This window comes from Colletotrichum graminicola (genome assembly GCF_000149035.1).
Source record: "Colletotrichum graminicola M1.001 genomic scaffold supercont1.1, whole genome shotgun sequence".
In the NCBI taxonomy this organism is placed as follows: Eukaryota; Fungi; Ascomycota; class Sordariomycetes; order Glomerellales; family Glomerellaceae; genus Colletotrichum; species Colletotrichum graminicola.
Genome location: NW_007361005.1, coordinates 31,833 through 45,888, shown reverse-complemented (window position 1 = coordinate 45,888; position 14,056 = coordinate 31,833). Strand labels below are relative to the sequence as shown.

The 14,056-nt window shown below is 58.2% G+C and overlaps 3 protein-coding genes across 3 annotated transcripts; 1 reads left to right on the top strand and 2 right to left on the bottom strand.

Moving 5' to 3' along the window:
• Positions 1–41: 41 nt before the first annotated feature.
• On the top strand, positions 42–4,732 carry GLRG_00010 (uncharacterized protein; the record flags this gene model as incomplete). The annotated part of the gene is made up of 3 exons (XM_008090695.1): positions 42–404; positions 456–3,935; positions 3,989–4,732. The coding sequence occupies 3 exons, from the start codon at positions 42–44 to the stop codon at positions 4,730–4,732; spliced, it is 4,587 nt and encodes a 1,528-aa protein (XP_008088886.1).
• Positions 4,733–5,770: 1,038 nt separating this feature from the next.
• On the bottom strand, positions 5,771–9,577 carry GLRG_00009 (glycosyltransferase family 28 domain-containing protein; the record flags this gene model as incomplete). The annotated part of the gene is made up of 1 exon (XM_008090694.1): positions 5,771–9,577. One exon carries the CDS (start codon positions 9,575–9,577, stop codon positions 5,771–5,773), a length of 3,807 nt encoding a protein of 1,268 aa, XP_008088885.1.
• A 1,752-nt stretch (positions 9,578–11,329) lies between these two features.
• On the bottom strand, positions 11,330–13,173 carry GLRG_00008 (uncharacterized protein; the record flags this gene model as incomplete). The annotated part of the gene is made up of 2 exons (XM_008090693.1): positions 11,330–12,292; positions 12,349–13,173. The coding sequence occupies 2 exons, from the start codon at positions 13,171–13,173 to the stop codon at positions 11,330–11,332; spliced, it is 1,788 nt and encodes a 595-aa protein (XP_008088884.1).
• Positions 13,174–14,056: the final 883 nt, after the last annotated feature.

The window sequence follows — 14,056 nt, the reverse complement described above, 5'->3', positions numbered from 1 at the left end:
CAACACGTCAACCTCCGAGCGCCCGCAACGCAACTTCCAAGATGGCGCCCCGTCGCGGTCGCGCTGAGCCTCAAGAGGAGGTCGAGGAGGAACAGGAACAGGAACAGGGAGAGGGAGAAGAGCTTGTCAGCCTTCAATTCGACCAAGAATTGACCTGGAAGCCCGGGAAACCCATACCTACTACCGAACTTCTCATCCGCCTGCAGCTCCTATCCGAAGAGCTTGGCGGGCTCGACCAGGATACTGTCGATGTCGACTCTCTGAACGACGTTGCCCACGCGCTGGGTCAACGTAACCTGCTGGCGCACAAGGATAAGGGCGTGAGGGCGTACGCCGCAGTATGCATAGCGGACATCCTGCGCCTGTGTGCGCCCGACGCGCCATTTACCGCCGACCAGACCAAGGTACGTCATGAGCCCTCAATGCCGTGGTCTCCTGGCTAATGACCGCATTAGATGTTCTTCAACCTCGTGGTCACACACATCTTTCCCTCCTTGAGCGATCAAGGTCATGCTTACCACAGACAGCACAAGTATGTGCTAACGGCGCTCACCGATGTCAAAAGTATCCTCCTGATCAATGATGTCGACGGCGCCGATGATTTGTTATTGAAACTGTTTTCCGTCTTTTTCGATGGCGTCTCTGGCGGCTCGAACGCAGGCCCGGAGGAGGGTGTCTCGAAAGAGGTCCGCAACACCATGACGGAGATGCTGATTGCCCTGGTCGACGAGGCGTCGGGAATGAACCCCAAGGTCATCGAGGTCATTATGGCCCAATTCCTGAGGGCAGCGCCCCCAGGGGGTTTCCAGAGCCGCACCGAACGCGCGGAGCAAAACGGCAGCCAGTTGACGTTGCTGCCCAAGGACGAGCCGCCTGCCTATATCATGGCCAAGGAGATCTGCAACGAGTGTACAGAGAAGATGGTACACTACGTTAGCCAGTACTTCAGCGATGTTATCCTTGATGCCTCACGGTTCGCGGCAAAGACTGTCGGAAACCGTCACGACGAGGACGAGGACGAGGATGCGCCCAGGGGCCCAACGGATGCAGAACTGAAGGAGCTCAAGAAGGCCCACTACCTCATCAGGGAGCTGTGGCGCGCCGCGCCATCCGTGTTGCAAAATGTGATTCCGCAGGTCGAGGCCGAGCTTTCGGCCGACAACGTGGATCTTCGACAGCTGGCCACCGAGACACTCGGAGATATGATCTCTGGAATCGGTGCCGCCGGCCCGCCGCCGCCGCCCATTTTGGACCCTGCCCAGTACCCACCGCTGCGCTTGGCCGATGAGGCCCCTAGTCAGATTTCCGACAACGTCCTCACCACGCCTCTATCGCCTCAATCATTTGCGCAAACGCATTCGTCGGCGTATAACCATTTCCTGGGAAGGAGGAACGATAAGACAGCAACAATTCGCGCAGCCTGGACCACTGCTGTTGGGTACATCTTGGCCACTTCGGCTGGTGGTATCGGTCTGAACCGCGAGGAGCAGTCCGAGCTTGTGAAACATCTTGGAGAAAAGCTCAATGATGGTGACGAAAAGGTTCGTCTGGCTGCTGTCAAGGTGATGGAGCTCTTCAGCTTCCGAGACTTCGTCACCAAGCTTGCCGCACCCGGTGGCGTGGATAAGGATGGCTCGGTTCTGAGCAGTCTTGCCGACCGCTGTCGTGACAAGCGCACCGCTGTCCGAGTCGACGCCATGACTCTGCTCGCGAAGCTGTGGGCTGTTGGGTCTGGAGAGTTGGCCGCCGGGCAGGAGAGCGTTATTGCGGCCCTGGCCGGGATCCCCTCTCGCATATTCAACGCGTTTTACGCAAATGACTCTGAGCTCAACATCCTGCTGGATCGTGTGCTCTTCGAGTGCCTGGTACCATTGTCCTACCCCCCCATCAAAGCGCCCAAGAACACCAGGGCCGTGGCCAGCCAGAGCTCACAGACTGCGAGCGTTGCGGATCAGGACCGCATCCGGGCAGAGAGAATCCTGCTCCTCACTCAGTCGTTGGACCCCGCGGCCAAGAGAGCCTTTTTCGCAATGCAAGGCCGCCAGCCCCAGTTCGCGCAGGTTCTTGAGGCCTTCATCAACCAGTGCGAGAGCTACAACGGCGGTGTGATGGATGACAACCGGCCAAAGAAGACGGCCAACCTGGAGAGGACGGTCCAGTACATCACGCAGTTCTTCCCGGACCCATTCAAGGTCAAGACGGATCTCCAGAAGTTCGCCAACCTCAACGACCGACGCGCCTACCAGCTTGTCAGGTTCTCCGTCAGCGCCGGGAGCGACTACAAGACGGTGCGTCAGGCCATCAAGGAGTTGGTCAAGCGCATCAACGCAAGCCAGAGCGCGACGTGCCTGGACACCCTCCTGCCTCTCCTGTACCGGTCGGCCTGCTTGTTGTTCAACCGCAGCCATTTGGCGACAATCCTGGATTACTCCAGGAACGATAAGGATGGCCTGGGCTCCGTCTCCCATGAGATCCTGAACGAGATCTCCCAGCGCAACCCCGAGCTTTTCAAGACCCACGTGGGCGAGCTTTGCAAGGGCCTGGTCGAGCAGGCGCCTACGGAGACCAACGATAACGACTCGACCGTCGTCGACACCCTGAAGGCTTGTGCGTCGTACTCTAAGAAATACCCCGAAGAGATTCCACAGGATCGCAAGTTTTCGCAGGCTCTCGTGAGCTACGCTCTATACGGACGGCCTGTCAAGTCTGCCAAATACGCCATCAAGATCCTTCTGGCAAAGGGTGACAGTAAGGGCCTCGTCAACGCAACCAGCTTGCTGGAGAAGATTATGGAAGACTGGAACTACGGCTCTTCGCACTTCCTAAACAAATTGCAGTCCGTCGCCCAGCTCGAATTGCAGGCCCCAAAGATCACTCTGGACTCGGACGACAGCATTCTCAACATGACGGTACAGCAAATCCTGCTCAAGGTCCGCACGGACGCTACAGACAAGGATCCCGAGTGGGTTGAGGATGCCGACGTGGACGAGGAACTACATGCGAAGTGCCTGTCCATGCACATTCTCGTCAACCGACTGCGCAGCATGGACGATGTCGAGGAAGCCAAGGAGAAGGCCCTCCCGGTGTTCAAGCTTCTCAAGACGCTAGTCGCCAAGAGGGGGGAGCTCTGCAAGGTCAAGGACACGCCCAACCACCACAAGTCTCGACTTCGCCTGTTGGCCGCTCGGTTACTGTTGAAGCTGTGCACCATCAAGCACTTTGATGATTTCCTGACCCCTGCCGACTTCAACCGCCTTGCTTTCACCGCGCAGGACCCGCAGCTCAACGTTCGCCGCGGCTTCCTCGAGAAGCTCCAGAAGTACCTCGTTCAGGGCAAGCTCCGAGCGCGGTTCTACACTGTCGTGTTTCTGACGGCTTTCGAGCCAAGCGCGGACCTCAAGCAGCGCGTCGAGACTTGGATTCGCTCTCGCGTCCGCGCCTTGCAAACGAGCGAACAGCATCCCATGGAGGCTATCATGGGAAGACTCATCTCCCTGCTGGCCCACCATCCCGATTTTAACAAGCCGGACAACTTAGAAAACGCCAGCGCTGAGGAATTGGCAGCTTATGCAAGCGACCTGGCGGACCATGGCCGCTACATCCTTTATTATCTCACCAACGTGGCCACCGAGGACAATCTGGGGCTCATCTACAAGTACGCTGAAAGGGTCAAGCAGACTCGCGACGCGATCGATCCGGAGGCGAGCGAGAACCTATACATCGTCAGTGACCTGGCCCAGGCCGTCATAAGGAAATGGCAGGAAAGGAAGAACTGGAGCTTCCAGGCGTACCCGGGTAAGGTCGGCCTGCCGATCGGTCTCTACACTGCTCTGCCTTCGCACCAGGTCGCCCAGGAGATTGCCGAGAAGCAATATCTGCCAGCAGAGATTGACGAGAAGCTGGACGGTCTTTTCAAGTCTATCGACCGAAAGAAGGTGAGTTGCCGTGCCCATCGCATGCTCGGTGGCCAAGGCTAACAGTACTGCAGAAGAGGAAATCCATGGACGAGAGGGGGGATCATCAACCCGCCAAGAAGGCCAAGCAGGCACCCAGGACCAAAGAGCCCAAAGCACCCAAGGAGCCCAAGCCAAAGAAGCAGAAGGTCAAGAAGCCTGCCAAGGCCAAGCCAAGACGCCCTGAGTCCGACATTCCGCCAGAGAACCGAAGACGCAGCGCCCGAGCCACCAGGGTCTCTCAGTACACCGAGCGCGACTCCTCAGACGACGACCGCGAGATGTGGGATGGTGTTAGCAAGTGGGAATACGTTGACGGCGAGCCTACGCAGGAAGAAGGGTCCGACGAGGACGAGGATGAGGACGACTCTTCGGTCCTTTCAGACGTTCCCGACGAGAAGGATGGCAAAAAGGGAGGGAAGAAGTCCATTGCCGTGGCCAACGGCAGTGATGAGGAATCGGCCCTGTCTGAACCCGAGGACGAGGCGACGGCTGACCCGGAGCCGGAGAAGGAGGAGGAAGTAGAAGAAGAAGCGGAGGAAGAAGCAGCAGCAGATGACGAAGAGGAGCCCGAGGAAGCCGCCACACCACCGCCCAAATCCAACGGACGCAAGGGCAGATCGGCTGCGGCAGCATCCAGGGCGGCGGCCAAAACGAAGCTTCCGGCCCGACCCGCGGCCAAGGAGAAGCCTGCCCCGAGAGCGGCGACTAGGGCGTCGGCGCGAACGACGCGAGGGAGGGCCGCCAAAGAGTCGATGGACATTGATGGGAGCGAGTGAGGAGTGTGTCGAGGGGATTGTACAAAAACAAATAGTGGTTTCTCCCCCTAAACTTTTGCGTTGCAGTTAGCTTGCGAGAGGTTTTTAGCTACTTCGTTTGGCTTATAGGCGATGGACAATCCCTTGTGAGGGGTAGGACGGGAGGTGCTCTGAGAGGACACTTGCGACAGCACCTGAATTCATTTGTTTACTTTTTATTCTTTTGCGAATCCCCCCTGTATATTGATCTCCTTCCTCGACGTTTGCGTCGTCGTTTTTGCATTGTCAATATATATACCCTCATCATGGTACCCACGATTTCCTCGCCCGCCAGACCCATTTGTCGGCCTTACGTCCGTCGGGGCTGTGTTAGTGTGTTAGTGTGTGTTGGCGTGTGTTGATTCAGCGCGTGATACCCAGGTGTGCTTCTGAAATGGGGAACCCCCGGAAGAGAAAAGCCGCATGCCTTCGTAGACATAAACCCCTTTCTCCAGGGTACTTGGCCCTCTGAAAGCCAGCTGCCATCCCGACGTGAGTTGGTCGTGACTCGGAAAGCTCATGGGGCCTCGTGAACGGAGGAGAAGCCTCGAGTGTCGAAGTTTAGGGTTTTTCTTTTTCTCTTCTTCCCCCGTCTCTCGCGGGCAGTATTCAGCCACCCGGGTCACGACAGAGAGTCAAACACCTTGGCTCATGCCAAGGCGGCAAAACTAAGAAAGAGGGCAGACAAGACGATCGTCACTTCGCCTCATCGGCTGGTCCGGCCTGGGCGGGTTCGGTATGATTTGTTACCTGGATTACTGGGATTATACTCTACAGTTCTGCAATAGGATCTCTCAAAGACCCGAGGGAAAAAGGAAAACGAGTATGGCGGGTAAAGAGGGGGGTATAAAGTCAAAGATTATGAAAAAAAAAAAAAACCAGGAAAAGCTGAGAAACAACTCTCCCCCCAAAACGCCAACAACATATATATCAGGGCGCGTCTAGCCTCTCGCATTGAAATTATAATCAAGGACAAAGCAAACGCCGACGCGCCGGTGCTGTTATCCGTCCTCCGGGCTCCTAGACCTGTGCCGTTCTCGCGCGATCAACGCTGAGCCGGCTGGGTCCGTCCTCCGCCTGAGCAGCTCCCGCTTTCTCCACGGCTCCGTCTCTGCCGCCTCCTCCGTGTCCGGTCTCTTCGCTACCGTTCACCAGGGCCTTTCCGTTGGGCTTGGCGCTGTCTTGGGCGTCGGTGGTGCCCTTCGCGTCGGCCCGGTCCGCCGACTCGGCCCGTTGCTCCCCTTCCTCGTTCTCGGTAATGTCGTCGGGCTTCTTGGGGCTCTCCGTGGACTTGCGCGCGTCCGTGGATCGTTGTGCCGTTTCCGTCTTCCCAGACCGTCTGGTATCGGTGCTGTGCCTTGTCGCGCGGCTCTTGAGCTTCTCGTCCGTCTTGCGGAGTTCCTTCTCAGTGCCGACGACGGTGTCCATGCCCTGGCCGTTCTTGATCGCCTGGAGCGCGCGCTCAGCAACGTCAACGCTCTCGAAGGCCGCGTTGTTGACCCGGTCCTTTTTCGACTGGAGCATGCCCCAGACGCCCTTTTTCTTCTCCTCCGCCTCGAGGGTCTCCATGAGCTCGCGAATCGTGGCCCAGCCAGCCATGACGTCCTTGTCGAGGTTCTTCTTGACATCGTCTGCCTGCTTGCGCCGCTCGCGCTGACCCTGCACAAGGCGTGCGCGGCGGACGACGCGGTCAGGCTGCTTTCTCCGCTCGACCTGCTTGGCAATGCCCTTGAGGGTGTAGCCGAAGGGGCTGATGATAGCACTAAGGTCCTTGAGGACAAACCCCGTTATGCCCATACCTGTTCCCTTGATGAAGCCCTTCACACCCTCCTTCTTGGCGCCCCTGACGGGAAGCCGGACCAGACCGGTTGTGCCGTCGTAGATGCCATATGCAAATTCTTTGCCGGCCGCTTTGAGACCGGAGCTGATACCGGTGACGCGAGGCGGGCGCCGGACGGTGTCGTCTCCGTACAAGCGAGGCGCGTTGTGGAAGCCTTGTGCGATTGCCATCGACAGATTCACCGGCGCCTTCGCTAGGGCTTGGGCCGATTTGCTCACGCCTTCTCCGACATCGTTGGCGTACTCGTCCACGGCGTCTTCGATATCGGTTCCCGTGTCGACGGAAGACATTGTGTCCCGGCGGTCCTGAGCTCCCGGTCTGCTGGACGCATTTCCGTCGGCCTGGGGTTGCTCTTTGTTTGTCTCCCCCCTGGCGCTGCCCTCTTCCGGCGGGTTGCCGGTCGTCTGAAGGGCGTCGTTGCTAATCTCGACGTGTTGGTGGAGGTTCGCGTCGGCCTGGAGGTTCCGGTTCTTGGCGTTTGTGCGCTTGTCTCTGAGGGCCCTGAGCTTCCGCTTCTTCTCCTTCTTTTCCTTTCGTTTGTGAGAGGTCTTGGCGAGTCTGTACGGCACGCTTCCGATTCCGCCAAAGACGTTGCCCATGGTCCCGGCGATCGAGCCCGCTATTCCCGTCACCGGCTCCCCGGGACCTTCGAAATCGTTCCATTCGGTGTGACGTAGTAGTCTGAGCTTCTTCCACGATAACTCGCCGTGCTCGACGATGACGTCGGCGGCGAGTGCGCTGAGCTTGACGTTGGTATTCTTGACCGTCCAGACTGCTGCGCGGTCTTTGAGGATGGTGCACCGCATGGAGTTCATGCCAGACAAGGTAAGGTGGTGGTGGAACGACCTGACGGCATTCTTCGCGCCGTCGCCTTCCAGCTCGATGTCCTTAGCCACCTTGGCGGCCGCTTCTTTCGCCTCGTCCGTAAGGCAGTATCCAATACCGGCGGCGAGCTTTTCGGCATCGAGCTGCTTGTAAGGCACGGCTTCAGGCCCCGCCTTGGAATTTGACAAGATGCTGCCCCAGAAATGCTGGTCGCCAAAGAACGGGACGATCATGGTCGGCAAGCCGCACTTGAGAGCGATGGCGGTGGTTCCCGCTCCGCCGTGGATGACGCAGGCCTTGACTCGGGGGAAGAGCCAATCGTGAGGTGTGTTCTCGAGCATGAAGATGTTGTCAGGCACATCCATCTCGTCCCCTCCTAGGCCGCCCCAGCCTTTGGACACCAGGGCGCGCACACCGGCAAGTTTCACAGCCTCGAAGATCATCTGAGTAAAGCGGTCAGCGTCATCGACGACGATGGAGCCGAAGCCGATATAGATGGGCGGCTCTCCGGCGTCGAGGAACTTCTCCAGGTCGCTAGGAGGCTCAAAGGTCGAGGCCAAGTCGAGGAAAACGAAGCCAGAGACGTCGATCTCTTGGCCCCAGTCCTGTGGCTTCGGGACAAGACCTGGGCTCCAGAGGTAGGTGAAGGGGACGTGTAGACGATACGTGGCTCCAGGGGCCCACAGCGTCGAAACAGCATCCAGACCGAGTGTCTTGACGCGGAAGTCGTTGACCAAGTCGCCCAGCCCCTGCCAGACCATCATCTCGACCAGGGGGTACGAAATGAAGTTGGTGTAGCCCGGGTCTACATTGGACTTCTTGATGCTCGCCAACGGGTGGGGAAAGGCTTGAGTCGGCGTGTACGGGAAGGTGAACATGAGATGTAGCGGGATGCCCAAGGCTTCGGCACAGTGGACATGGGCGAAGCTGGGAGGGTTGGCGATGATGGCATCAGCAATGAAGGGGTCTTTCTCTCCCATCATCTTGACGTTGTGTACGTCTTTTTCGTCGTCGGTGGCGTTGATGCAGGCTCTCCAGAACCCGTCAAACATTTCGGCCATGGCCGATCTGCGTCGGCCGATGTCTCCGGCTTTGACGGCGTCGAGCGTCGGGATCATTCCCGGGTTCTTCACCATGAAAGCCATCAGTTCCGAGGGGTCTCCTCCAACGGAGAAGAACTCGAGGCCCGAGTCCTGTTCGACAAAGTCGCGGAACGCGGGATGGGTCGCGATGCGGACGCGGTGGCCGTAGTCTTCCTTGAGGATTTTGCCAATTTTTAAAAAAGGTTGGGCATCACCGCGCGACCCGATTACCATGATGACAATGTTCAGTCGTGGTGCCGGTTCGCGATCGGCTGTGGCCGTGGTGGCAGACGATAGACGAGAGGTTGCAGACCGCTGGTCGTCCGGGCGCTCCTCGCCCTCGGGCACTGGCACGACCTTTTTGACGGCCTGTCCCAGGGCCTTGGCTAAATACCCCGTGTTTGCCGTCTCCTTGACTGAGATGCGCAGACGGCCATCCTTCTTCACCTTCCCCTTGGTGTTGTAATTATCGTTTCCGACGTGAAAGCGGCGGTAACGCTCGGCGATTTCCTTCTGGCGTTTCGCGTTGGCTCTGTTCTGGGCATCCTTCTTTGCGGCGGTGCTTCCCGAATCTTCATCCTCGTTGTCCGAGGAGTCGCTTGAGCTCGAGCTCGAGCTCGAATCGCGTCTGTTGGCGGCCCAGAGGGCCCTGTCCAAGTGGGATGTTCCCGCGCGCTTGGGTACGCGACGGAAGCCTGCGCTGCTGGGTCCGGCTTTGCGGGCCGGCGCATCTGTCCTCGACCTCTGTTCGATGGACGGGCGCTCTTGGTGGTTGATCGCACCGGACGGTCCAGAGAGCGGAGGGGCCAGATGTTTCGACGAGGGTGCGTTTTGCGGCCTGTCGTCTTTCTGCGGTGCTCCGGACGGGTTGGGGGCTGTCATCGGTTGTGGCGATGTAACCTCGGGCGGCACCAACGACGGATAGGCGATGTTCTTATTTTCGTCTCTCACGACTGCGGCGTTCTGGCCGCCCCGGTTGATCTCTTCGATATGAAGCTCCTGGGGCGGCGGCGTTGCAGCCTCCTCGGACTCTGTCGCCGTGCCCAAGGCCAGCTTTGCCGCGGTGGGTTGGTGCGCCATGATGGCGTTGGTTTTCACGTGTGGTTGATCTTGAATTGAGTTTTTTTCGATGGAGATGTCTGGGGAAAGCTCGTTGTGTAGGTCGAGGAGTATGATGTAAAATGCCTGCGCACAAAAGAAGTGGGTTGAACTAGAGACGACACCCGGTGCGACTATGGGCAATTAGGCAGAAGGGACTTGGGGGCGAAAGGTCAAACAATGTAGAAGTCGCGTCACCGTATCTTGGCTTGTTGTCATGCGAAGATGGACGTACGGTAGGCACGAAGCGAGAGGAGGCAGCAGGGCTAGTGTAATGAGAAGGCGGCGGAAGCATTGAGAGAAGCGTTGTTGTCCCTTACCTTAGTAGTACCGGGGCGCTAATTGCTCAGGTGGATAGGTACCTGAAGGGTTTCACGAAAAAGAAAGCTAGCTCATGAGGACGGACTGGACTGGGCTTGACGCACCGCTCCAACTGTTTCCCAAAGCATCATCATCACAGTTTGAGCTTGGAATTCCAGGCCCCTGCTCCCGATGACATCACATCCCCAGGGCGCTAGACGTATGCGCTTGCAAGGACCACCCCTGCCAGTGAGGTAGCTCCTGGTCCGTGCATTCACTGACATTGGCTAGATCGGTCTGGCCCGTGCGAATATAATCCCGTGTGTGGTAGGCGGAGACTCTTGCCCGGTTCTTCTAGCCAAACACGGCCTCTGGATTCCAACCCGTCTTCAACAATTCCTATGCAGACGTTACCTCCTCGACAACGCACCTCCCCTCCCTGTCTTTCTGTCAGTCACGTCGTCGGCTTCCACCAAGACACGTCAGGCACAGATAGCATGACCGTAATGAGCATGCAGCCTCAACCGAATCGAAAAAGTATGAGACCGCATCCCGCCTCGCTAGCAGTTTCCCGCCTGAACCCAAACTGGGCTCAAGCCTCTTGGACCATGCACACTGCACACGGCACGTCGCCCCAGACACGCACGACCTGGAACCTTTTGGTTTTGAGGGGCGAGCTACCATGGTTGACTTATTCTGGCGCCACGCATGTGATCCACACCTGTCCGATGCGGTCCAATGAAGTCGGTCATCGGTCCGCACACGCGAAGCACAGCCACGAGTCACTCGCCACATGCTGTGTCCACCGGCCAGCCCAGCATTTTGCAACGTCCATGTCATCACTGTGATATGTGTACCCACTTATGTATGAGGGTCAAATTCTAGTCTAGTATTTGTGTGTTACGATGCGTGGATGTGGCTTTTGGAGGGGGGCGATGATGGACGGCTGGACCTGGTCGTGGCTGTTTTTGCACAGACTCCGTCATCCGCCCGAAGCGACCTTTAGCATCTCTCAATCGCGTCCTCGCCTGGCTGTGGATCCGTAGAGACGACACGTGTGACTTTTTACTGCTGGTTACATTCCGTGCCTTTTGTAATGATTTGCTTGGTGAGTGTGCCGTACAGGTACGCCGCGTTTTTCCATAAACGCCCCGCTCCGCTCCGCTCCTAGCTGTACCATATCCCCTCTACCGAACCATCACCAGAATCAATTTTGCAGAATGCGGCATCGAGCATCGGTGGAAACATTTGGACTTTTTTTACTTTCAAATTCATGCGGCTGCACGTTGCTCAGCAGCCAAGATCATTCGTAACTCATAAGAGACTCCTTCGCCGTGAAACCTACTTCCCGAAATGCGAAGCCACACCACGAAGCATCTCGGCTTACCTGCGCCGGGGGCCCCCGTGGTATCCAGCTGCCACTGCACAAGAACTTTACTGCAAAGGTAGACTCTTTAACCGCATCGTCAGAATTTCGAGTTGCTGGCGGACTTCTCCTCCCTGTCCCTGATCGTCCACCTCCTTTTTCTCGATGGCCGTCAGCAACGTCTGCGCGGCGTGCTGCAAGGGCTCGACGTAGCGTTGCTCCACGGCCCCGGGCATGCTGGCCGGTACCAGATGTTGGAAGCTCGTGCCGGCGAACAAAAGGTAGGCAAAGTTGGCGACCTGCAGGTGGAAGGGGAAGTTCTGCACCCAATATTCCCAGAGTGCCGGAACGTCCTGCTCCTTGAGGAATGCCATGTTGGGGAACAGCGCGTACTGCAGGGCCTCGATTGCGTCTGCTGTCGCAAACCTGTTTGTGAGCTTGCGTTTCTGAGCGACGATCAACTCCTCCCTCAACCACGTCACTGCAGAAGCCTGCAGAGCGGAGAAGATGCAGTTCTCGAGGAGGTCCTCGAGAATCTTCAGCCGGTCGTTGTCATCCGGGTCGTCGTGCAAGACGAGCCCCGCGAGGGTCGTGGCGACGTTCCGGACCGAGAGCGAGGGGTGGAAGACGGAAACCAGCGTCAAGAGGTGGTGGTAGGGCATGAAGTCGCCGTCTGACGGCGAGATGCGCTTGTAGTTCTCCAGCCAGAGCCCCATGACGACGAGGGCCTCGGTGGTGCCAGGGTTGCCCACGATGCGCGACTGCGGGTCGTCGCTGAGGAAGTTCTGCAGGAGTTTGAGGTGGTCGGGGAACATTGTCATCTGGACCTGCTCATAATCGGCGTCAAAGACCTCGGCCGAGAAGAGCCAGTATGCAACCAGGCACCAGACGCCGCCAGTGGAGAGCTTGATGGTATCGGGGCCGAGGACGTCGGCGTCGATGGCCAGCGGGCTGTTGGGGATGGACCCCTCGAAGATGTCCTTGACGGAAAGAGCATGCACTCTGTTCAGGCCAAGATCTCCTGCAAGTGCCTGGGCTTACTGTTAGCAGGTTCGTCCGTCCGCGACATCAGACGAATTGCACGTACAACCAACTGACCAACCAGAGCGTCCCTCGCCAAGAGGTCGGCGTCCTCTTTAAAGGCGCGCAGGACGCTCTTGCGGATCACGACACGCTCTGGGTTGTAGAATTCCAACAGGCGTGATGCCCACTCCATGCCCGTACAGTTGACGTAGGCCTCGATTATGCAGGTGATGAAGGACTGGAGCAGCCTCTTGGTCGTGTCCGGCTCGGTCGGCGCGAGCTGCTCTTTCTGGCCGGCCTCGGGGTCGGGTGCATGCTTCGTAGGGTCGCTCTTGGTGAAGGGCGTGTCGAGCTTGTTGCTGGACTGGCGGGTGGGCAGGGGCGGGCGCTTATCGCCCGAGAGGGAGCGGACGAGGGCGATGACAGCAGCTGTCATTTCGGGGTTGCGGGGGTGGTAAGTGCGATAGACGCTCTGGAGGGTCGTGTGAACGAAGCGTGAGGGACGCGCGACATTCAAGCGCTTGTGCAGGATGCTCAGCATGCCGACCAGGTGGACAAAGATGGCCGTCGTCGCGGGGTCGTCCTCGCCGTCGGTGGCCTCGTGGACGGTCTTTTCCATGACCTCGAGGACCTTCAGGATGACCTCGCGCGGGTTGCCGAGCTGGGCGATGGTCTCGAGACACTGCTCGCTCCCCTGGACGGGTACGAGCATCTCGACCAAGTCCCAGCCTATGTCTTGGGTGAGCTGGGCATCCTGGAGAATTTCGTTGAGTTCGGGCAAGATTTCGGGCGAAAGCACCTCGCCGATGATGGTGAGATAGGTGAACGTATCGGTCGCGGGTGGCTTGGACTCGCGCAGGGCCTGGAGGCCGTTGGGCTTGTCAGCCATGGCGATAGGGTGATTCGTCGCTTCAATCATGGTTCAGCTCGACACCTCTCTGTCTGTCGTTCGGTTTGGGTGAGAAGAAGTCTGGGCGAAACGAGCGGAGAGGGAGACAAGGGGAAGAAGAATAGCACGAGGAAAAAAAGAGAGGCTGCGTCTTTCCAAGCTTCGTCATCGGCGCTGAATGTAGTGCGGCCGGAGAAGAGAGCAAGGGTGGGGGGAGAGGTTCCAATCCAAATTCTCCCCCATCAGCCAATAATATAATTAGCACTTAGCACCTCACCACATTGCAGTTCACAATGCTAGTGCCCACAAGTGGTAGGTAGGTACACACCACTAGACTAGGTACCTGGGTAGAGGAGATTGAGGCGGGCGATGGCAGCAAGACCCAGAAATGCCACCGGTGGGCTCAGCATGAGAACCCCGCACTAGCCTTGATTCAGTGAGGATGGGGCGGGGACACACTGGATCGTGAGGGAGAGAGAGAGTTGAAGGCATGCTGGAACACCGAGGGTCTCCGGTGGAACTAGAGGCTGCCCCCGCCCTCGGTGCAGACGTGTCAGTGGACGAGTGCAATGAAACCCGGCGGCCATCAGGTCCAGCGCAGGCCGGTTCCAGTTGGGGCGGGGAGCAGGCTTGGCGGTGAACGTGTCTGGTGCAGTCCAGCGTCTAATTATGCCCAGTGCCTGCATTCTGCGACGGCAGATCTGGGATTTCTCAGAACGGGATACCTACTCAGGAGAGCGGGTGGCAGTGTCATTCATTCATGCAGTACACCGGTTTGCGGACGATCGGCCCGTGTTTGAATGATGCTTGACATTACTGAGTATCCGACCGTCCCTAGGTAGTCCCCTCTAATCTGTGGGTCGGGGACGGGACCCTGGAGACT